Source organism: Schistocerca serialis, chromosome 1, assembly GCF_023864345.2.
Source record: "Schistocerca serialis cubense isolate TAMUIC-IGC-003099 chromosome 1, iqSchSeri2.2, whole genome shotgun sequence".
Lineage (NCBI taxonomy): Eukaryota > Metazoa > Arthropoda > Insecta > Orthoptera > Acrididae > Schistocerca > Schistocerca serialis.
In genome coordinates, this window is record NC_064638.1 from 449184303 (window position 1) to 449208662 (window position 24360).

The 24360-nt window shown below is 42.7% G+C and overlaps 1 protein-coding gene across 2 annotated transcripts; it reads left to right on the forward strand.

The window, feature by feature from the left end:
- LOC126457689 (uncharacterized) lies at nt 1-23971 on the forward strand. Of its 2 annotated transcripts, none has more exons than XR_007585501.1 (3): nt 1-121; nt 12669-12971; nt 23786-23971. XR_007585501.1 is itself a non-coding variant. In XM_050094201.1 (3 exons), exons 1-3 carry the CDS (start codon nt 46-48, stop codon nt 23802-23804), a joined length of 336 nt encoding a protein of 111 aa, XP_049950158.1. In that variant the 5' UTR covers nt 1-45; the 3' UTR covers nt 23805-23971. The 2 variants fall into 2 exon arrangements, 1 of the variants encoding a protein (XP_049950158.1); XM_050094201.1 differs by having other exon boundaries at nt 12669-12909.
- The last annotated feature ends 389 nt before the right edge of the window (nt 23972-24360 follow it).

The following is a 24360-nucleotide window of genomic DNA, read 5'->3' on the forward strand; positions in this document are numbered from 1 at the left end:
CCGCATCCGCACTGCTCGCCACAGCTCACCTCAGCACAGCACACCATGCAGCCCGGAGCCGCAGCGCTGATCGCAGTTGCCCTGGCCGTCGCCGCCGGAGCGGTGGCCGCCAGGCCAGCTGGTACGTAACACCCGTCCTGTTTGTTTACAGCCGGCCGGTGTGGCCGTGCGGTTCGAGGCGCTTCAGTTTGGAATCGCGAGACCGCTACGGTCGCAGGTTCGAATCCTGCCTCGGGCATGGATGTGTGTGATGTCCTTAGCTTAGTTAGGTTAAAGTAGTTCTAAGTTCTAGGGGACTGATGACCTTAGATGTTAAGTCCCATAGTGTTCAGAGCCACTTGAACGATTTTTTTTTTTGTTTGTTTACATAAAAACCGTTTGGGTTTGTGACAGCACCATTACGTAGAACTGTGTGTCTGTAGCGTGTCATCATTCTCTACCAATCATGCTAAGTCATCGACGTGTAGAGATTAAACGCATACGCAATCTGGTCAGATGTATTCTGGCTTGTATTCCTAGATATTAAAATGACGTGCGTCCATCCTTCGCCTCTACAGCGGCTTCAGTTCTGCTGGAGACATTTCCAATGAGGCGTCTGAAGTACAGAAATGGCAGCCCAGTCTTCCTTCAAGTAGCCCAGATCAGGGTTCCTAGTACTCGTTCCCAGACGAGACTAACAAATCACTGAATGGTGGTACGTCAATGAATCAGTATCAGGGATCCAAATCCATTTCGGTTTTACAGAGAGTACTCTTTCAAATTCTGAAGGTGGCAGGGGTAAAAATCAGGGAGCGAAAGGCTATTTACAATTTGTGCAGAAACCAGATGGCAGTTATAAGAGTCGATGGGTATGAAAGGGTAGCAGTGGTTGGGAAGGGAGTGAGACAGAGTTGTAGCCTATCCCCGATGTTATTCAATTTGTATATTGAGCAAGCAGCGAAGGAAACAAAAGAAAAATTCGGAGTCGGTATTAAAATCCATGGAGAAGAAATAAAAACTTTGAGGTTTCCCGATGACGTTGTAATTCTGTCAGAGACAGCAAAGGACTTGGAAGAGCAGTTGAACGGAATGGACAGTGTCATGAAGGGAGGGTATAACATGAACATCAACAAAAGCAAAACGAGGATAATGGAATGTAGTCGAATTAAGTCGGGTGATGCTGAGGGAATTTGATTAGGAAATGAGACACTTAAAGAAGTAAAAGAGTTTTGCTATTTGGGGAGCAAAATAACTGATGATGATCGAAGTAGAGAGGATATAAAATGTAGACTGGCAATGGCAACGAAAGCGTTTCTGAAGAAGAGAAATTTGTGAACATCGAGTATAGATTTAAGTGTAAGGAAGTCGTTTCTGAAAGTATTTGTATGGAGCGTAGCCATGTATGGAAGTGAAACATGGACGAAAAATAGTTTGGACAAGAAGAGAATAGAAGGTTTCGAAATGTGGTGCTACAGAAGAATGCTGAAGATTAGATGGGTAGATCATATAACTAATGAGAAGGTAATGAATAGGATTGGGGAGAAGAGAAGTTTGTGGCACAACTTGACTAGAAGAAGGGATCGGTTGGTAGGACATGTTCTGAGACATCAAGGGATCACCAATTTAGTATTGGAGGGCAGCTTGGAGGGTAGAAATCGTAGAGGGAGACCAAGAGATGAATACACTAAACAGATTCAGAAGGATGTAGTTGCAGTAGATACTGGGAGATGAAGAAGCTTGCACAGGACAGAGTAGCATAGAGAGCTGCATCAAACCAGTCTCAGGACTGAAGACCGCAACAACAACAACAACACTCTACTCCATTCGGTCCTTACTTAGCTTGCATTTATCGCGAATCTCTTGCCCAACGTAAAGTGCCGAGCGGCTGGAAAAAAGCGCCGGTGACGCCTGTATATAAGAAGGGTAGAAGGACGGATCCTTAAACTTACAGACCAATATCCCTGACATCGGTTTGCTGCAGGATTCTCGAACATATTCTCAGTTCGAATATAATGAATTTCCTTGAGACAGAGAAGTTGCTGTCCGTGCATCAGCACGGCTTTAGAAAGCATCGCTCCTGCGAAACGCAGCTTGCCCTTTTTTCACATGATATCTTGCGAACCATGGATGAAGGGTACCAGACGGATGCCATATTCCTTGACTTCCGGAAAGCGTCTGACTCGGATGCCCCACTCCAGGCTCCTAAATAAGGTACGAGCATATGGGATTGGTTCCCAAGTACTTCTTAAGTAATAAAACCCAGTACGTTGTCCTCGATCTTGTGTGTTCATCGGAGGTGAGGGTATCATCTGGAGTGCCCCAGGGAAGTGTGGTAGGTCCGCTGTTGTTTTCTATCTACATAAATGATCTTTTGGATAGGGTGGATAGCAATGTCCGGCTGTTTGCTGATGACGCTGTGGTGTACGGGAAGGTGTCGTCGTTGAGTGACTGTAGGAGGATACAAGATGACTTGGACAGGATTTGTGATTGGACTGCTACGGTCGCAGGTTCGAATCCTGCCTGGGGCATGGATGTGTGTGATGTCCTTAGGTTAGTTAGGTTTAAGTAGTTCTAAATTCTAGGGGACTGATGACCACAGATGTTAAATCCCATAGTGCTCAGAGCCATTTGAATTTGTGATTGGTGTAAAGAATGGCAGCTAACTCTAAATATAGATAAATGTAAATTAATGCAGATGAATAGGAAAAAGAATCCCGTAATGTTTGAATACTCCATTAGTAGTGTAGCGCTTGACACAGTCACGTCGATTAAATATTTGGGCGTAACATTGTAGAGCGATATGAAGTGGGACAAGCATGTAATGGCAATTGCGGGGAAGGCGGATAGTCGTCTTCGGTTCATTGGTAGAATTTTGGGAAGATGTGGTTCATCTGTAAAGGAGACCGCTTATAAAACACTAATACGACCTATTGTTGAGTACTGCTCGAGCGTTTGGGATCCCTATCAGGTCGGATTGAGGGAGAACATAGAAGCAATTCAGAGGCGGGCTGCTAGATTTGTTACTGGTAGGTTTGATCATCACGTGAGTGTTACGGAAATGCTTCAGGGACTTGGGTGGTAGCCTCTAGAGGAAAGGAGGCGTTCTTTTCGTGAATCGCTACTGAGGAAATTTAGAGAACCAGCATTTGAGGCTGACTGCAGTACAATTTTACTGCCGCCAACTTACATATCGCGGAAAGAACACAAAGATAATAGAGATTAGGGCTCGTACAGATGCATATAGGCAGTCATTTTTTCCTCGTTCTGTTTGGGAGTGGAACAGGGAGAGAAGATGCTAGTTGTGGTACGAGGTACCCTCCGCCACGCGGAGTATGTATGTAGATGTAGAAGAGCAGAATCTACAGAAGCCAGTCATTGTGGACACTGGGGTTTGGAGCGAAATAGCCCAGAACATGGTTCCTAGTACTCTTTCCCAAACGAGACTAACAAATCACTGAATGACGGAACGTCAATGAATCAGAATCAGGGATCCAAATCCAAAAAGGGTTGATCTTGGATCGTTACGCCCGAGTGATTTTGATTCATTGACGTACCGCAATTTAGTGGTTTATTCGTTTGGTCTGACAACGAATACTAGCTTTCAGGTTCTGGGCTAGTTAGCTCTTATCACGTAGTGGATGATCTTCAGTGCCACCAAACCGGCTCTGATCTGATAAAAAGATTAAAAGATTAAACACAGCTGAAGCGACTTCTTACTCTCCAAAATGAGTACTCACACCTCTCGTTGCCCTATCGACAAGGTTTCCTCCATAGCCTTTCATCGAATTGCCGTCGCTCTGAACAGCACCTCAATCATCGCTAGCGCTACCTACAGAAATGTGTGGCCTGTGCGAAGCAGCTCGATGTTTGTGCCCCGTGATTCGTGTGTATGTGATATTCTATAATGACGGAGGCACAGTACCTTTCAACTTCAAACTGAGGCAAAACAGGCAGAAGTACACATGCAAACATCACACATATTAATGTAAACAAATACCCAAATGCACTTGGAAATGAGAATGAATTTTCTAAACAAATAACTGATGCAGTTTTCATTATTTAAATCATAACTCCCTACGCACAGTCACTATGGCATTCGGACTACTGGCAATCCTTTGGAACTTACGAGCGAACCCTTCCTCTGATTTCACTCGATTTTTCGGAACCAATCCTTACAATGCTCGACGGTTCCTACAGTCTGTACTTGAAGTTTCCCTGGTCTTGGTTCAGCAGTGGTTGTTCCTTCGATTTTCCACTTCACAATGACGTCACCAACTGTCGGCAAGGACAGCTTTAGAAGGCTGAAATGATAGAACGGTTGAATGTTTTTCTGACTCCCATCTGCAAAGGGAGAAATGATCACCGTGATAAAACAAGAGAAATCAGGGATCGAGCGGAAACGTTTTATTGTTTATTTTCTCGCGTATTATTCAGAGTGGAACGTTGGTGTAAGTGTCTGAAAGTGACTTATGCACCCTCTGCCAAACATTCGTCTGAAATCGGGTAGGAAGAAACACCTGATATCGGATTAGCAGTAAATATCTTCATCTTGATGAGGACCATGTGCAAAAGCCATCGAAATTACATCCCCCGAATATTTTTATTGAAAATTCGTATTTCACACAGATGATGTTTTCCTTTTCCCCAGTCATCAGCCTTTCGTCTGATCTAGTTCTCCATCTTCCTCTGTACCATACTAACATTTCCACCTCTCTATATTTACTAGACATACAGTGCTCATTAAGCTGTGTGATATGATATATGATATCTTTCTGTCCCATTAATGTCTTTTTTTCTCTTTTTTTTTTTTTTTTTTTGCTACCCTTGTACGTCTCAGTTGAGGTCTTATTAACATACACCGTCTTCTGGCAGCGGTTTTCCGCACCCTTTGTTTCATATGTCATATTTGAGCAATCCACTTAATTTTTATCAGCGTTTATAATGCTAAATTTCAATTTTTTGAAGTTTTCTACGTCTCAGCCAGTCTTCTTCGTCTCCCATCTTGTGTAATGTTCTTCCCCTCCTTCTCTTACTATCTTATTGGTTGTCGTCCCTATTGTTTAACAAGGTACTATAATTCTGTCTACTACTCATAATTAATTTCACTTTACCATTTCTTTATCTTTATATTTTGTGCCGTTGGAGCTCTCACATCGGTGTGACAAGCAGCAGTCTTTTCTCTCCGCAGTACCACTTGTGTTTCTCTTTGGACTCTGTCAAATTCTGCCTTACTGCACTGATCAGTTGCTGACCGTAACCACTTGTCACGGGCTTCTTTTCTCCTGTTGATCGCCTCTTCAGAGACCTTATTGAACCATTTCTTCTTTCTCGCCACTCTTTTTCCAGTGACTGTTCCTGCAGCCTTTGTAACCACATTCCTAATTTCTTCCCATTGCTGGACTACATCTGAGTCCTCTGTTTCCGGCAGTACTGTAAAATGTTTCCTGATCTCAGCTTGAAGTTCATTTCTGGTTTCTATTTCTAAATGTGCCACTTTCTTTAGTTTACTTCTTTGGTTTGTTTGCAGGGTGACTCTGAGTTGACTTTTAAACAAGAAATTGGCGGAACCACACTCAGCCCCTCGGGAATTTCTTACATCTATAATCCAATTCCTTGCTTCTGCTTTAATTGCTATGTGGTCCATCTGGTTGACTGTTTTTCCGTCTGGGGATAGCCATGTTCCTTTGTGCACCTGTCTATGTGGGAAGTTAGTGCTACTGATAAACATGCCCTTGGACGTAGCAAAGCCAATTACCCTTATTCCGTTGTCGTTACTATTTTCATGCAGACTATGAAGGCCTATTGTGGGAGTAAAACTGATCTCCTTTTCCAATCTTGGCATTAAAATCGCCGATGAGAATTCTGCAGCTGCTTTCAGGGATGGAATCCCTCTTCCAGCTCTGCATAGAATATATCCTCTACTTGATCTTCACTTTACTCTGTTGGTGCATGACAATTCAAAAGGGTAATTTGGTGGTTTTTCACTGATAAAGTTTGAACTGAGATTCTTGGGTTCGCAGCCGTAAAATTCTTTACTATTGGTACAATGTCTTTGTTAACACAGGAACCGGTTCCAAAACTGTGCTTGACTGGTCCTCCTTAGAATTTTCTACGTCTATTGTCCCTGTACCTTCCCATCGAACTTCCTGCAGGGCAACCACCGACATTTTCTGCTTTTCCAATTCTCTAGCTAAAGTTATTGCCACCCAAGGTTTGGGCAGAGACTGTACATTCTATGTTCCAAGTCGTAGTCCTTTCTATGTTTAGTTCGTTGTATTGGGTGTCTGTTCTGTATCCGAGGCTTATATCTAGCTTTCGTAACACGACTGGTTTTACGAGGTGGGGTTGTTAGCCCCAAGCCCAACCCCCAACCTGGAGGACCAGAGTGTCCCCTTTAGTCTGGATCATCACCTTCGTTCGACCTGTCCGGCTTGGTAGGTCCTACGCCCAACATCTCCTATAAACTGTTTATTATATTCCAGCCTTAGTTCGCCCGTGTTATGTTTTCCTTCTTGTGCTCCTTCCAGCGCCAAGATAACACTTTCACAGACTTCCTCAGTTCGATACTGTAAGAAAAAGCTTTCATTCACGGTGCCAACCTACTGCTGAGACCTTCCTTGATTTGATTATCCTATATAATCTTACTTCCTCGTAAGGAGATAGCAACATGGAAATATGCAGCCGGCGGGAGTGGCCGTGCGGTTCTAGGCGCTTCAGTTTGGAACCGCGTGACCGTTACGGTCGCAGGTTCGAATCCTGCCTCGGGCATGGATGTGTGTGATGTCCTTAGGTTAGTTAGGTTTAAGTAGTTCTAAGTTCTAGGGGACTGATGACCTCAGATGTTAAGTCCCATAGTGCTCAGAGCCATTTGAACCATTTTTTTTAATGCGTTTCAGAGGCTTAGTGTAAGATTTAAATATTATACAGAGCTAAACAGAGGGACATTTGACGTTCATCTGAATAGACTATTTAAATTTTTCCATAAACATTTGCCATTATTTATTCTTAAGTATTTTCAGTAAACTGTATTAGAATATACTCACATTTTTTAAAATATATTTCACACGAAAACTTAATCATGCTTATGAACCTACCAGGTCCCGATTTTGCGTAACTGTGTTACTTATCGAAGATGCTCCATCTGCACTGCATGTATATTGCCTTCTGCACTTCAAACATGGCCTCACGTCATACACTCACAGACATGTTCACTAAAGAAGTATACCAAATGTATACTACACGCATATTACAGTGACTAATGGATTAATTTCGTAAATTTAGATATCAATACACTGATGGAAAAAAAATGCACCTTCAAGGAGAAGGTCATTTTAATGACAAATGAGGTGACAGTTCATCACTATAGGGGTATATGATAACGAATTCATACCAAATGATACACATATGTCTCAGTAAAGGGTATCATAACAATCGCATCAATACACAGTGTACCCCTCTGGCAACAACACAGGTGTGTGTTCTCGCATACAAACGATCATAAAGGAGCCGAATGGCACCCTGCGATAGATTGTCCCAAGCGTCTTGTGCCTCTAGTTCAAATTCGGCAATGTTTGTTGCAAGTCCTGCAGAAAGAGTAAGTTCTCGCTTCATCGTGTCCCATTCGTGTTCAGTTGGCGAGATCTGGTGACCTCACTGTCCAGTGAAGTTGTTGTACGCCATGAAGAGCACGTTGCGTCGCAGCAGCTGTACGGTGACGTGCACTGTTCTGCTGAAAAGCCACATCACCTTCCTGTCGAAGAAATTATAATGGCACGGGTATAACAACCTGTGTAGTGTAGCGCACACAGGTTACCTTACTCTGATGAAACACCATATTTGACCGCAATTGCAACTGATAGTCCCCGACACCATGAAGCCTGTGATGGTACCTATTTCTCGTGGGCTAATGAGCTCTCGAATAGGCAGCGCATCAAGTCTATGCCACACACGTCTGCGATATCACTGGCGTACAGACGGAATCTAATATCATCACAGAAGACAACAGAGCGCCTTTCCATTCTCCAGTCAACTCTTCACGACACCAGAGTTACCATGTTTCCCACTGTCGTGGTGTCGGTGGTAGCCTCGCCACAGACAGACGTGATCTTAATCCCGAAACAGACAGTTAGCAATGGTCCCTGATGACACAGCAGGTGACCGGGTTTCGTCCCTCGATGACGTGCAGTCAGCCACCGCTGACTTCACAGTTAGTCGATCTTGAGGTGCATCTGTACTACGTGGACATCCAGAGCTTGGTCTAAAGGTGTGGGAATGTTCCATGGACCATTGTTGAAAACAGGAACACGCCACCGATACATTGTGTCCAACATGTGCAGAATCCGTTGATACGTCCATCCGGCTTCTCTAGGGTCCACAGTGGTATACCGTTCAATTGGCTAAAGCGGTCCAACAGGAATAGGTACTCGTCGTTGTAGCACGATTTTACCTCAGAATTAATGTTGCAACACTGTTCACCTCCAAACTTAGTTACTACCTGCAGAATCATCTCAGGTGGGCACATCTGAGCGCCATATGATCACCAATGACCGTGACGAACGAATTACTAACACTACAACCTCTCAGTATACAGATGTTATACCTTGGCGCCACTTACTCAGTCCTTGAAGGTGTTATATCTTTTCTGGCATTGAATGTACTATACAAGAGAAGTCATATCGAATCAGTCGCAGAAAATCATAAGAAAATGCTAAGTTATTATGTAGAGGTAAACGTCCACTTGATGCTGAGCCTGGTAAGAGACGAGGTACCCCAAAAAAGCACAATCTCACACAAAAATCACGAGGGAGGAAAAAATGCTTTTCCAACGAAGAAAGAGTGAAAAGATAAGACCTAGCGTCAAGTGTAAGAGTGGGTTTTTTGTGTCGGCATGGTGGGGACTGGAGAATTAGAGTCCGAGACGGAGAGACAAGAAGTCCCTGATTTATTAACTTATACAAGCACACAAACGTATGTACTACTTTTTATGACTACAGTGAAACGAAAGGAGTGAGTTTTTCAAGCACGAGAAGGGATACTTGAGAAGAAAAAGCACAACGAAGATAGTTACATTCTAGTAGTTATAAAAATCCACTCGGTTTTAAATTTTAAGACTCTTTCTCAACATGTAATTCATCCGTAGAAGACTGCATTGGAATTTTGTTATATTGGCATCTCATGTATCATCTGTATTCTGAAGATAGCACTGATTCTCGTCTTTCAGCCAAAGAAAAGCTGGAAAGTTGTTTTTCGTTGCGAAATGTGTATCTCAGGCCTCCATGGTAATTACCCCTGTAGCATCAAATACATGTACATTAGTGCAGATACTGTTTCCTGAACTTCGGCTGCTCCGAGTATTTCAGCTTGTTTGAACAGATTAATGAAATCAAAACTATGGACATTGCCTTAACGGTACAGACGGACGTACCACCGGTGCAGGCATAGCAGAGGCCTATCTGCGAAAAGGCCAGACTAACATACGATCTCCTGAAGAGGGACGGCAGGCTTTCCAGTTTTGAAGGGCAATAGTTTGGATAATTAATTGATGTGCTCATATAATATTAATCAATATCGTCTTGATATGATGCTACTGCGAACGACTGACAGTAAGGAAAATTCAGCAGTAATACGCTGAGGTGAGAAAAGTCGTGGGATAGCGATATGCACATATACAGATGGCGGTAGTGTTACGTACACAATGGTAAAGCGCAGTACATTGGCATAACAGTCATTTATGGTAAGGTATGATGCACGACGTGAATTAACAGACATTGAACGCGAAATGATACTTGAAGCTAGACGCATGGGACATTCCATTTGGGAACGCGTTAGGGAATTCGATATTCCGAGATTCACAGTGTTAAGTGTGTGCCGAGAATGTCACATTTCAGGCATTACCTCTCACCATGGATAACACAGTGACCGACGGCCTCCACTTCATTTGCTTCATTTGCATAGAGTAGTCAGCGCTAACAGTCAAGCAAAGCTGCGTGAAATAACCGCAGAAATAAAAATGGGACGTATAACGAGCGTATCCGTTAGGGCAGTGCTGTGAAATTTCCCACTATTGGGCTATGGTACCAGACGACCGATTTGACTGCCTTTGCTGAAATCTCGATGTCAACCTCAGCTTCTCTTCTGGGCTCGTGACCTTACGCGTTAGACCCTAGACGACTGGGAAACCGGGGCCTGATAAGTCCCGATTTCAGTTGGTAAGTGCTGATGATAGAGTGAGAATGTGACGCAGGCTCCACGAAGCCGTGGACCCGACTTGCCAACAAGGCACTGTGCAAGCTAGTGGTGACTCCACAATCGTGTGCGCTGTGTTTATATTTGATGGACTAGCTCCTCTGGTCAAACTGACCCGATCCTCAACTGGAAACTGTTATGTACAGCTGCTTGGAGATCATTTGCAGCCATTCAAGGACTTCATGTTCCCAAACAACTATGGAATTTTTATGGATGACAGTGCGCCATATCATTGGGCCACAATTGTTCGCGTATGGTTTGAAGAACGTTCTGCACAATTCGAGCGAATGGTTTTGCCACCCAGACCGTCGAACGTAAATTCCATCGTAAATTTATGGGACGTAATCGAGCACAAAAGTTTGCCCCGGCGACTCTTCGCAATTATATACGGATAGAGAGGCAGCACAACTCAGTGTGTGACATCCAATTACTTATCGAGTCCATGCGACGTCGAGTTGCTGCACTACGTCGTGAAAAAGGAAGTCCGACACAAATGCCTGAATTTTATCACCTCAGTGTACATCCCGAGTAACTAGGTATCGTGACATATACTAGGTATGCTGGTTGAATTTGTATTCAGTTGTTTCCAAAGGAAAGCACTTTCCATGAAGCATGAAGACAGAAATGACTTTGTCGAAGTTTTAAATTGTATTTACATGTTTTACCGTGCCATACACTTTGGCACACATTCCTGTTTGGCTGATTTTTCTGTAAGTAAACTGTCCCGCTTGAGACTGAAACATCTCCCAACAGGTATCGAGAAGTTTGGGTGCTAGTGCAGAATACAAACTTACTTCAGTCTCCATGACAGTTATCCCATTCCTTTTTTGCAAATGTTCATTCTCCATTCGCATAATTCGATCTCCTGATAATTTTGGACACTTTCTTAACTAGCGAGTTTCAGACTACGTATACGGTGATCCTCTGATAAAATACAGGGTGTGAAAGATTAGCTACAACCTGTACACGAAAGCAACTGCATTTATAAAAATTGGAGGACGTGAAAGGGAAGCAGTAGATGAAAAGGCATTCTGACAGGTTTTCTGCCGATCACTCATATTATTCAATCTGTATTTGAGTAAGTAGTAGAAGAAACAAGGAGAAATTTAGAAAGGAAATTAAAGTACAGGAAGAAGGAATAAGAACTTATGTTCAATGTGTGACGTAGATTACACTGCCTGACAAAAAATGTGAAGCAGCTAGAAGGGGGATGGGGTACGTGATGTTATTTCAGTGATTACTAAATCGAGTCAAATTTGCAAATAACTTGACAACACGAACATATTTATTATTATGATAGTGCACAGGCTCTGGCACGGAGGCATTCAGTGATCCGCTTGGGAAGGGTGTCATAAAGTCATTACATCCCCTCCTGAGGCAATGTGGCCCACAACTGTTGTAACTGGTGTTTGATAGCGTGCATACTCACACTGAGATAAACTTGACGTCCGAGGTGCTCCCAAACACGTCCTCGATTCCGGGTGCGAACCATGCCGCTGATTAAATTTTGAATAAAAATCATCAATAACGGCGACTGAAGACTTCCGGCACAAGAAGTCACCCTTATTCACCTAAGGGGCTTGTCAAACAGGGTGGAGCAGCGGAAAGAGGTTCAACGCACTCTGTTGTTCTTGGGGTGGGAAACTGCCCTTAAGGTGGCAGAATCAACAATGATCAACGGCATGTGGATGCAGAAGCCAATGGAAACCACTACATTAAAGACAAATAATTTGTATCCACAGGACATGCAGCGTGTAATTGAAAAAATGTCACGATAATTTCTCCACTGAAAAAAGACTGCAGAACGGGCCCCCATTCGGATCTCCGGGAGGGGACTTAAAGAGGAAGGTGACAATGAGGAAAAGGTTGAATAACCAGCGAAAGCATAACGTTCTACGAGTCAGGGCGTGGAATGAAAGGAGTTTGCCCTCGGTAGCGAAGTTACAAATTTGAAAAGGGAAATGCTAAGGTTGACACATTCGCATGCAGTTCAACATTGGGCCACTATTATATGCAGTTACCCCAGAATTTTAGATATTTCTCGATGCGACCAGCTGGTCTATTGGAAACGCACAGTGAGCCTCATTTCATTCTCTGTTGGGTGCTGATATTGCTGTCTCACGTGAGTTCGTGACATTTCCGAGTATTTCACACGTTTACGCCACTTATGTACCCCATCAGGCCTCATAAAAATACTAAATATGGCAACACTAATGCACCCTGTAGGCGTTCTACCTGTCACAGAGAAATGCAACACTTCTTATTCATGTGCCCGCCGATGGAGTGTACAGTTGCAAAGTTACACTGACATTTGACCATGTCTTCTGGGTGCTTCACTTTTTTGTCATTAAGTGCACAGTGTGGCGGATTCTCTTGTCAGAGCAGCAAGATTTTCCGCCTCTGATAGTAACATATGAACGAAGCATCCAACGTCTGTGTTTCAGAGACGGAGGAGAGGCCGGCGCGCAGCCTGTACCCCTTGGGACCGGGCGGCTTCCTGCAGCCCGGCGGCCCCTTCGGTGGCCTGGGGGTCGGTGGCGGCGGAGGCAACGGGTTCTCCAATTCGGGCAGCCACAGCGAGAGCCAGGCGTCCAGCCAGAGCGGCGCAGGCGGCCACGGCTTGGGCCCCGCCTCCGGCTCCTACAGCCAGTCCAGCGCCAGCTCCAACTCCTTCAGCGGCAGCGGGTGAGCGCCTCGCCTCTCCTCGCCTCGCAGATAGGCATCAAGCTGCGCTGCCCAGCTGCCCAGTACGTAGCGCTCGCTGCTCGCAACGTACAGCCTGCTGCGAGCACAAATGAAGCGCCGACTCTAATTTGTACAATTTCCTCTTCATTTACGTGATATCTGGTTTCGAGTATCTACTTCCAACTGTCCTGAGCACAACCTGAATGGCTCTAGCAGTTTACGTCACAGATTCGGAAACTCGGATTCAGCTTGAGTCGTCGATTGCCCCGCAATTTAGCGACTTTTTTTGGTACTATGTTTACAAAATAACTTGGCGTTATTTATACACCACCAATTTTAATAATTGAATAGGCATGAAACAAACACTGTAGCATATTGTAGTGTGCTGTCGAACGTTAAAGCAGGAACTCATAAATAAATAAATATTGACATGTGGAATAATCGGGTCTACTGCCGGATGTTTGTGTCGCTCTGGCACGACCAGAGATGGTGGACGAGCCGGGCGCGGTTGTCCGTGGGAGCACCAGGGAAGGGCCAAAACCTCAGGAGCAGCACCAGGGGGCGCGGACCGCGAACGGAACGCCCAACACAGGACAGGCCTGAGACAGCTGCCACCGGCTGCGACCAAGTCGGGCGCGGACGATCAAGGGAGCACCGGGGAAGAGAGAACACATTACGAGCAGCGCCAGGCGGGCGCGGACGGCAGAGAGAACACCCAGCGCCCTCTGGGCATAAATACTGGACAAGATCCTCCAATACGGCAGTCTCATGTAGCACCTGAAGAAGGCAACGAGTTACGTGGCCGAAATATTGTGCCAGAGCGACACAAACATCTGGCAGTAGACCCGAATATTCTACATTCAATATCTCGCCGGGAAAGCCTGAAGAGTTACAAATAAAATATTATTTTAAAAGACAGAAAACACGATCAATGAAAGTGACCCGCCGAGAATTTTAAAAACCAAGCATGGCAGCGTGAAGAAAACAGACAGCTTTAAATTTATGGGTAAAAATACAAACATAAAAAATGAAAAAGATGCTATTACAATAGGATTGAAAAAATGAAAACAGCTTACACGAAAGTGAGAAATCTGTAAAATAAAAAATGTTTTTCTAAGGATATTAATGCATTATAATACAGTTGTAAAGCCAGAAGTCGTCTATGGGTCAGGAACACTACTTTCATCCGGACGCAAAATGGCATTAGAAGATTTGGAAATGATAGAAAGACAAATCCTGCAATAAATATTAGATCAAATCAAGAACAAAGACGGAAATTTGGTTTTGAGATGAAATAAGGAAATATACTCATTCTGCCCTACAATAACAGATAACATCACGGAAAAATGTGTTGTTCTCTATGGATATCTCATAACACATTAGAAAACATTAGAAAAGAGGATCCATGCATTTTTTTTTCAAAACAGGGAAGTGGGCAAGGAAAATGGATAGAGAGGCAAGAGAAAAAAAGGAGTTAAAAGAAAGTGAGACTGAACAGGGGATCTTACTCAACAGACAGCAATTCAAAGATTTCCAAGAAGCTGAAACAAACAGAAAAACAATTTGTGTTAAACGGCCAGATGAACGGAAAAGAGCTCATTTTGAGAATATGAGAGTTTTGGGCGAAAATGAAAGAAAAGACAAATAAATAGTTGCCGGCCGCGGTGGTCTAGCGGTTCTAGGCGCGCAGTCCGGAACCGCGCGACTGCTACGGTCGCAGGTTCGAATCCTGCCTCGGGCATGGATGTGTGTGATGTCCTTAGGTTAGTTAGGTTTAAGTAGTTCTAAGTTCTAGGGGACTGATGACCACAGTAGTTAAGTCCCATAGTGCTCAGAGCCATTTGAACCAAATAAATAGTTATTTTCACGTGGTCCTTAGAAGGCTTCTAACGATATTTAAAAAATGTTGCAATAAAGGTTCAGACCAATTCTTGAGCCTTTGCTCCTAATGCAGTCTGGTGGCACCTGTTCGTACTACGATGGGCGATCAAAAGGTTTCCGTTTGGGGGTGTCGCTGCAGTGTATATGCAACCCAACGCGACTTCGATGCGGGCATATAAGCGCCGATATATAGGCGAGGGTTTATTGTGACCCTAGAACGGAATTTTTTTGATAGTCCCTTATATTTACGTGACAGGCCTCGCTGTTGCAATTTATTTTCACAATTGCAATTATTACCATTTTAAGATGATTTATTTCATGTATTAGGCACTTAACCGTTAATTTCTTTCCTGTTTCATCGGAATGTTGTCAACTCATTTTGGAGCTCATTAAAAATTCGTAACTCCTCTTTTTAATATGCGAACGGGGACTAAATGATTATTTTGGATCTACTTGATAAATCATTACAGCCTCTAATAAAGGAATAAAATGCTGTATTGCGTTAAGACTCAAGAAATATTATTTTTGATTAACAAAATTTTTGCCTTTGACCAGCAGCGTTACTTGAAAATCACCATAAATGTTTATGCATCCATAAATACTGAATAATAGCTTTTCTTTGCAAATTTGTTAAAATACAACGCGAGTTGGTATAGTGGTATTGAATGCTTTTTGCATCTGTGTTTCCCGAAATCGTTAAATTTTAAGCACAGCAGCAGCTTTTTGTTGTGGCTAGTTCACATTGTCTAGCATATCGCTATCTTTCATTCCGGGCAAATCAAATGTCGTATGGTAATCAAGCAGGCTCTGACCGGATCGAGCTCTGCGTTGTATCGAGATTTCTAGAGCCCATTCGAACTGCAGTACCTTTTGCCCCACTGTGTGTCTGACAACGGGTTCCTGCATTTCTGTCTCCTGCGAGACGTTTGGTACCTCGTATGTCGAGCTCGGCTTTGGTTTATTCTTATATCGAACAGTTGCATACTGAAATTAATAGTTACATTGTTACATGTTTGTAACCGTGAATTATTCTTTATCCTAGGGCAACTCGCAGGAAACCAATGTATCATTTTAATGAAAAAGCGTCTGATAATGAACTGCGAAAAATTCGAAACAGCATCGGCACTTTTTTAAGTAAAGCAAGGTAGAACTAAGTTGTGGCTGGCTTCTGTGCACCATCAACAATTCATTACATGCACTGACTTTTTTTATATGCTTGCTAATAGCATCTGTTTTTGTGCAGGTTATACCGTTTCACAGTAATCTGGAATCCAGCTAATAATTTCAGCTTCACAAAAATGAAATGTGAAGACTGTGGTATGCAATCGCAGTCACCTACTTCTCCTAAAATGTGTTCTTTGTTAGTTAATTTCTTGGACATTCATTCGAACAACGATATCAACATTTCGTAAGAAATTATGGAAATACTTTAAGAATCAGGAAATAAATCCAACGATTTCGTGAATTGTGGTTCAAACGGTGATTGTTGTGGTAATTAAAGTCCAGAGCAAAACCAGAGTACCTTCCAAGACCAAAGAAAACTGTGTAGTAATAGTTTCCAATTAAAAAGGAAAGACTGTAAATTTTTGATTAAATGAGGGAGGAAGAAAACGCTTAAATTACGCACTGCGCAAAGCCGACTTCGGTTCGTAAAATGTGAATACGAAATGTATAAATGGAAAAAGATTTGTACGAAGCACGAAATAAGCGCCAAAATGGAACTCGCAAAAACGTTAAAGAAAAGCTGTTCGAAAGATTTAGAACATTTTGTGAGATGAAATGCACCGTAAGCGAGTGAGATCGTGAAGACTGGGCTCTCTGAATTGTGAGATGAACGTTACTGATTTCCAGGCTTCTTAGAACTGGTGAAACAGATTCAAGAAATTACCCGAAAAAGGAAGTCGCAAAATTATGAAATTTACTTCAAGTAAAGTTGTAGAGGTGATGTAATTAATAGGTAAGCTTATAGAAAAATTCGTAATTGACGTGAAGACGAAGCTTCCTGTTATTTTCTAAAAGCTCCTTAAAAAGGCAGTCAGTTAGCAGTAATTTACATCAAGAAATGTGTAATGCCGCAAGTTAAAGAGGAAGTGTGCCAAATGGGGCAGTGGAAAGACAGGAATATCAAACAAATGCACGTACCGATGATAAATCCGGATGCAACCATAAATCAGACGAAAATGCAATGACTCACGATACTCTAATTCAATAAAACGAAGAGGGACATTTCATAAATAATGCACGCGTTGGTATTACTGTGGACTGTTTGAATCAACAGCACTGAAAATTACGTCAGATGTAGTTGGGAGACTGAGGAAGAATCACTTGGTTTTGTTTTTTTCGCTGTGTACTCTAACATAAAATTTGTGAGAGATAGGAATCGTGCCTGCAGGAGTCTCGGTTACTGTGACTGTTGAAGACTGGAGGACGTACATCAAGATCTAAACTTTAAACGGCTAAAACCCGAGACAGAAATACACAGTGCGTTAAGTGAAGTTTGTGATGAGTTTACAGTGGACCTTAGTACAGTTTCACGTTGGGTTAATTACTTTCGTGGTAGTCGTATCAGCATAGTAGATAATCAAAGACCCGAAAGGTCAAAACGGCAACAGATGAACGAACTGTGAAACTTGTGGCAAATGCTGTTGAAGAAGATCGTGGTACGACTTGTGAGGAACTCTCTGGAGCCACGGGAATCACCCCAACATCAGTATTTCGTATTGTGACAAATTATTTGAAGAAGAGAACAATTTGTGTGAGATGGATCCCACACTGTTTGACTACTGAAGAGAAGCAGAAACGCCTGGACATTGCAACCCTGCTCAAACAACGATTCGAGGGAAGGTCAAGGCTTCTTGTGTCGAATTGTGGCTATTGAAGAAACGTGGACTTTGAACTGGAGTTGAGGTCACAGTCCAGTGAGTGGAGAGTTTCAGATTCTCCACGCCCAAAAAAATTTCGACGTGCTCTATCAGAGCACAAGCTAATGATGATTTTTGCTTATGATCACCAAGAATTCATGACAGATGGAGTCCCACGTGGAACAAGCGTCACAGCAGTATGTTACAGTAACGTCATACAAAACCTGCCCAGAAAAATGCACAAAACCCGATCTCAGTTGCTCGAGGCTGGGCCAATCAATCTCCACGACAATGCTCGCTCACATATCGGCAATGTTGTAGCCATGAAAGTGCTCGAATACGGATGGGAAGTGTTGCCACATCCTCCCTGCAGCTAGGACATGAATCTATCAGGCACTGACTTGATTTAGAAACAAAAAAACAAAAAAAACTTATGCCTGGACGTCGTTTCTTCCTCCGGGAAGTGCTTTCTACCACCGTTACCCGAGCCATTCGACAGATGAAAAGAAGTGGTGTCCTAAATGGTACAATACAGCTTCTGAGACGTTTTGATTCAGTCATAGAAAAGCAGGGAGACTATACTGAAGGACCGTAAAGAAATTGAAAAAAAACATAAACGCGTCAGTAAAGAAGTTACTGTGCATAATTTATGAAATGTCCCTCGTAAAATAAACGAAAGATTTCAGTAGTTACAGATAAAGTTGAAACGTTCTAAGTAATTACACAGCAAGTGAAGACTTGGCCGCACAATGAAAAATTTAATATCTGAAATATTTACTATGATATCTATTCGTCTTCTCCGTTTTTTTAGACATCATTTCCTGCAACCGAATATAAGCGTATTGCTAACTCAAATGCTAATTGCAGTTTCAACCAGTAAAATATGAACACCATTGACTAGCACTTACTTGCAATGACATTCATGTAGCAATGACAATCTGAGAAAAATTGTAGTACATTTCCCTTCCTCACCTCAGTAAAGTTCTATAAGTATGTCGCCCATCGTTTGCTACCCGTACTGTAATTGTAAGTTAGTTCCTATGGACCGCAACCATCAAAACAACAACGTGGCCTGTTCGAGAGGAGCGAGTATGAGATCTCAGTCAGTCCATTCGGACTTACGTTTTTTTATGGTTCTCGAAATTTTTCTGAGCGAATTCTTGGAAACGCCACACCCGACTTCCAGACTCATCCGTTTTCTATCTTATCTTGCGTTCCTTCTCTAGTGACCACCTCGTCGATGGGGCCTTAAACCATATTCTTATTTCTTTCTGATTCACTCCTACTAAGTAGGTACTTTCATAACATTTGCGTTTGGGTTTAATCAAGTTTTTGACAGTGGGTTTCTACTTAAGGCACACTAGACTTAATTTGGGATACGGAGAACTAACATATTTCGTGTACAGCTCTAATTAACACCACGTAGTTCATTAGTTGTGACCCTATTGTGCATGCCTGTATTGTTGCTTAGTCTCAGTACAATTAAAACCACTAAAAAATTTAATAACCAGTCTGGCACTGTTTATTTTTTACTTTCACTCCAGTAAGGCCATCAAGAAAATGTCACATGTACAATATTACCGATACACATTCATTTGATTATTCGCTCTAACGTTGATTTGGCTCGTTATGAAATTTCTCCTCTAACAATATTCGATTAACGAACTGGCGGCCAACGTTCTCGTTGTAAACTCTCTATTCAACGAACAGTTCGAAGGTGGTATTCTCTATACATACTGCAGAGTTCTGAAAGCACCAGCACGGTGCTTGTCTACTTCTACTCTCCTACACTCACGCGCATCAACTCTATGTGCACGCGTTAATTTTCGTCGTCCAGAATTTAAAAAAAAAATACTACCCCTTTCCACACACTCTTACTCAACAGTCTTAATACTTTATCAAGGCTTAATATAGATTTAAATAATTTAAATCTTGTCAATGGGGGAAGGATGGTACTCATAAATATCCTGTAAAGAACATTCAGAGAAATTACGCTAATTCATGTCAGCTGATGTCCGCCCCAGTAGCTGAGTGGTCAGCGTGACGGATTGCCGTCCTCTGGGCCCGGGTTCGATTCCCGGCTGGGTCGGAGATTTTCTCCGCTCAGGGACTGGGTGTTGTGTTGTGTTCATCATCATTTCATCCCCATCCGGCGTGCAGGTCGCCCAATGTGGTGCCGACTGTAATAAGACCTGCGATATGGCGGCCGGACCTGCCCCGCGAGGGGCCTCCCGGCCAATGACGCCAAACGCTCATTTCCATTTCCATGTCAGCTGATGTTTAAAAGCGTACTGTATCTAGAGTTTGAACTTCAGTATATCTCGATCTTCACATTTCGAGGTATCCTAAACACAGTATTACCATATCCTTGTACATAAAATCTGACACCACCAGAATACAACTGAGCAACAGTTCCTATATACACTATGTGATCAAAAGTAGTAATTTTTCATATCAGGTGCTTTGTGCTACCACCTACTGCCAGGTACTCCATATCAACGACATCAGTAGTCATTAGACGTCGTGAAACAGCAGAATGGGGCGCTGCGCGGAACTGACGGACTTCGAACGTGGTCAGGTGATTGGGTGTCACTTGTGTCATACGTCTGTACGCGAAATTTTCACATTCCTAAACATCCCTAGGTCCACTGTTTCTGATGTGATAGTGAAGTCGAAACGTGAAGGGACACGCAAAGCACAAAAGCGTACAGGTCGACCCCGTCTATTGACTGACAGAAGACTGCCGACAGTTGAAGAGGGTCTTAATGTGTAATAGGCAGACATCTATCCAGACCATCACACAGAAATTCCAAACTGCATCAGATCCACTGCAAGTACTATGACAGTTAGGCGGGAGTTGAGAAAACTTGGATTTGATGGTCGAGCGGCTGCTCATAAGCCACACATCACGCCGGCAAACGGCAAACGACATCTCGCTTGGTGTAAGGAGCGTAAACATAGGACGACTGAACAGTGGAAAAACGTTGTGTCGAGTGACGAATCACGGTACACAATGTGGCGCTCCGATGGCAGGGTGTGGGTATGGTTAATACCCGATCAATGTCATTTGCTAGCGTGTGTAGTGCGAACAGTAAAATTCGGAGGCGGTGGTGTTATGGCGTGGTCGTGTTTTTATGGATGGGGCTTGCAACCCTTGCTTTGCGTAGCACTATCACAGAATCACAGAACAGGCCTAAATTCATGTTTTAAGTACCTTATTGCTTCCCACTGTTGAAGAGCAATTTAGGGATGGCGATTGCTTCTTTCAACACAATCGAGCACCTGTTCATAATGCACGGCCTGTCGCGGGATGGTTACACGACAGTAACATCACTGTAATGTACTGGCCTGCACAGAGTCCTAATCTGAATCCTATATAACACCTTTTGGGATGTTTTGGGACGCCGACTTCGTGCCAGGCCTCACCGACAGACATCGATACCTCTCCTCAGTACAGCATTCCCCAAGAAACCTTCCAGCACCTCGTTCAACGTATGTCTGCGATAGTGGAAGCTGTCATCAACGTTAAGGGTGAGCCAACACCACGTTGAACTCCAGCATTACCGATGGAGGGTGCCACGAACTTGTAAGTCATTTTCAGGCAGGTGGCCAGCTACTTTTGATCACATAGCGTATGTGACGTTGGAGGTACGAAACTGACAAAATAAAATTCTAAAATGTCTGCAACAGCAGTCAAAGGTAAGACTACTACGGATAATACGGTAATTCACTTTTTAGTAAAATATTATATCTGTCAACATCTCGAATTTGCGTCATACACACATTAGACAGTTGTCTTTACCTCAGCTCTAAATTTCTTAACCTTTAGTTCTGTGAGGAAATATGGTGCTATAAAGATTTTTTGCGGAGCCATTCGTATTACGAATGTAACATTCGAATATCATTCAGACTCATGTGTTAAAGTAACAACTAGCAAAGCAACACAACCTTAGCCATTTATGATCTAAAATTGTAGAAATGTATAATGTCTTTGGGAGGTTGTAACAAAGCTAGTGTTCTGTGTAGCCAGTTAATTCAGTCGCACAGTATCTCTAAGAATGCAATGAATACGTAAATTTCTTATTTTGTCAAACTATCACTGACCTATTAGCCATTTGCTTATGCATCTTACGAATACAGCAGTTACAACAAAATGAAAGTTGAAACTGCACTATATTGTGAGAACTGAACTAAACATGAGTCCTAGGAGCTAATCCAACAAATAACTGATGACTCAGTGTGCAGGTTCTACTCTGAAATGAAGTGTTTGGCCCAAGGGGTATTCGTGGTGGGCCACATCAAATCAGTCAGATGACCGTTGACATTTGCGCCCGTTTAACTTTCATGACATTTTCAACATTGTGTGCTGGACACAGACTATTTATTTATTTATTGTTACATTTACAACTATTGCCTCTTCATATAATATGTGCTTATTTACAAGGTTCTTAGAATTTGTTATATTATAAAATTGATCACAAAATTTAGTTTCAGAGTTTAGTTAACAGGAAAAATGAGAATTACTATTATAATAATTATGTTTTTTAGCCGCGCGGGATTAGCCGAGCGGTTTGGGGCGCTGCAGTCATGAACTGTGTTGCTGATCCCGGGGGAGGTTCGAGTCCTCCCTCGGGTATGGGTGTGTGTGTGTTTGTCCTTAGGATAAGTAGTGTGTAAGCTTAGGGACTGATGACCTTAGCAGTTAAGTCCCATAAGATTTCACACACATTTGAACATATTTTTTTATATTTTGTAATAACTAAGACCACCTTCCACGGATAGCCGTACACAAACTCATTTTATTCTAGCACTCAAGGTTTCGTCTAGCCAGTATAACTCGCTTACAGTCCGTGATGTGTGCTTGTTTGACTCAGTTGGTATCCTATAAAAGTTAGTCTGAATCGACTCACGTTCGCCACAGAGTGTGAATTTGTCAAGAAGTAGAATTAACAATTAAAGCCGAAAACTAAAATACAGTCGTTCATTTCAAATGGTCAAAGTATCACGAACAATGAAATGATAGGTGGCTAACAAGGGGCAGCATAAAGGCAAGGAGGCCACTACTTACACAGCTTAGCTTCCGTACTTTCCATACATTTCAGATAAATAGGCGTTCCTGCAGAGGAAATACAGCGGTGGCTAAAATACTGACGTACGCTTCGTTCTAGCGCATCACAACAACAAAAGGGTGATACAGCCAAAAGTACGTTCTGATGAGAAATGTAGCACCAGTTTTGAGAATGAAGTTGGGGCACGCGTGTTATCACGCTTACCTGTTATAGACTCTCCCACTTGCGGTGAACACTCACTCCTCGAAGGAGATCTCAGCCATGTTTTATTGGCATGCGATAATACGATCTGTATTAAGAGAAGCTTTGGGAAATCATAGCGAAAATATTAATATATCTGACAGGAAGCATAAAATTCCTAATCAGTTGAAATTATTCCCGTAATAGCACGTTTCACACAAGAGGTCGATATTGACGTATCAGATGTTGTAGTTTGTAGATTTATACACTTACATCTGTATGTACTTGTATACTCCGCAAGCCAACCTACAGTGCACGGTAGATCGCACTTCTGAAATCGCTATCATCCTTGTTCCATTCGATGATCTCACGTGAAAATAAGGGCTGTCGCAAACCTTCCGAGTAAGATGTAATTTCTCTGCTTTTCTCGTCGTTGTCACTGTGCGCTTATTAAAAAATCCCGTGACGAAACGTGCCGCTGCTCATCTGGCCTTCTCCATCACTCCCATCAATCCAACCTATTAAGTGTACCAGACAGATGAACAGTACTGAAGAATTGGACTCACAAGTGTTTCGTAAGCCACCTGTGTAATAATAAGCAACGTTATTGCATACTTTAGATTCCAGTGTTTTAACTAATGCCTCGACAGCACTGTTGATGATCACGGTTCACCGCACGTAAATTTGACGCACGTGTACTTTGAAGGCTCATATTGTTTCCTGCAAGACCCAAATACAAGCGAAGTTTATTGCGGAACACACTTACATTCTGAATCACTTATTTATTAACTTGTTACGAACTGATAATCATACGTACTTGCGTTCATCCGGTCACGTACATCTGTTGCCGGATTCACTGATTTCTCTACTTCTTTTTCTTTCCAGATATTTCCCGTTTGGTTAAGAGGAATGCAAGGAGGTGTAGCAGAGATGTCTCGGGGTGCCTTACGGGACTTTTCCTAATGTGTGGACGTCGACGAGATACAAAAGTGAGCAACAGAAAGCAGAATCAGCAAACATCTTCTGTAATAACTAATTTTTTAAATAAAAGTTAAAATTTGTCGATAAAAAGTGCTTCACATTTAATGTAACTTACCTTTCAAAGGCATTTCAATAAGCATCACTGCAAAAGTTTACGTGGAATGGCCATCACAATCCTTTTATATGACTATCTCCTAACGGTAGCACAGTTTTACCTGAAAAAAATTAAAGTTATTACTCGAGAGTTCCTAAAACTTACACCCGTGCAAGTAAATGAAAGCTGTATATCAACTGAAATGTAGGGACGTTTTTTAATTCAACTTTTTCAGGAAAGTTATGATTATCTCTCATGTACTCCAATGACGAGGATGCAGCTCCTGCAGACACACCGTTTTGCCTATTGGTAACGTAAGGAATCAGTATTTAGTACCTCGCAAAATCATTCCATACTACCTCCTCAACAGTGGAATGTCATTTCT

Coding starts and splice junctions, on each gene's coding strand:
- LOC126457689 (XM_050094201.1), top strand. CDS start 46: ATGCAGCCCGGAGCCGCAGCGCTGATCGCAGTTGCCCTGGCCGTCGCC. Junction 122..12,668: donor GGTGGCCGCCAGGCCAGCTG/GTACGTAACACC, acceptor TCTGTGTTTCAG/AGACGGAGGAGAGGCCGGCG.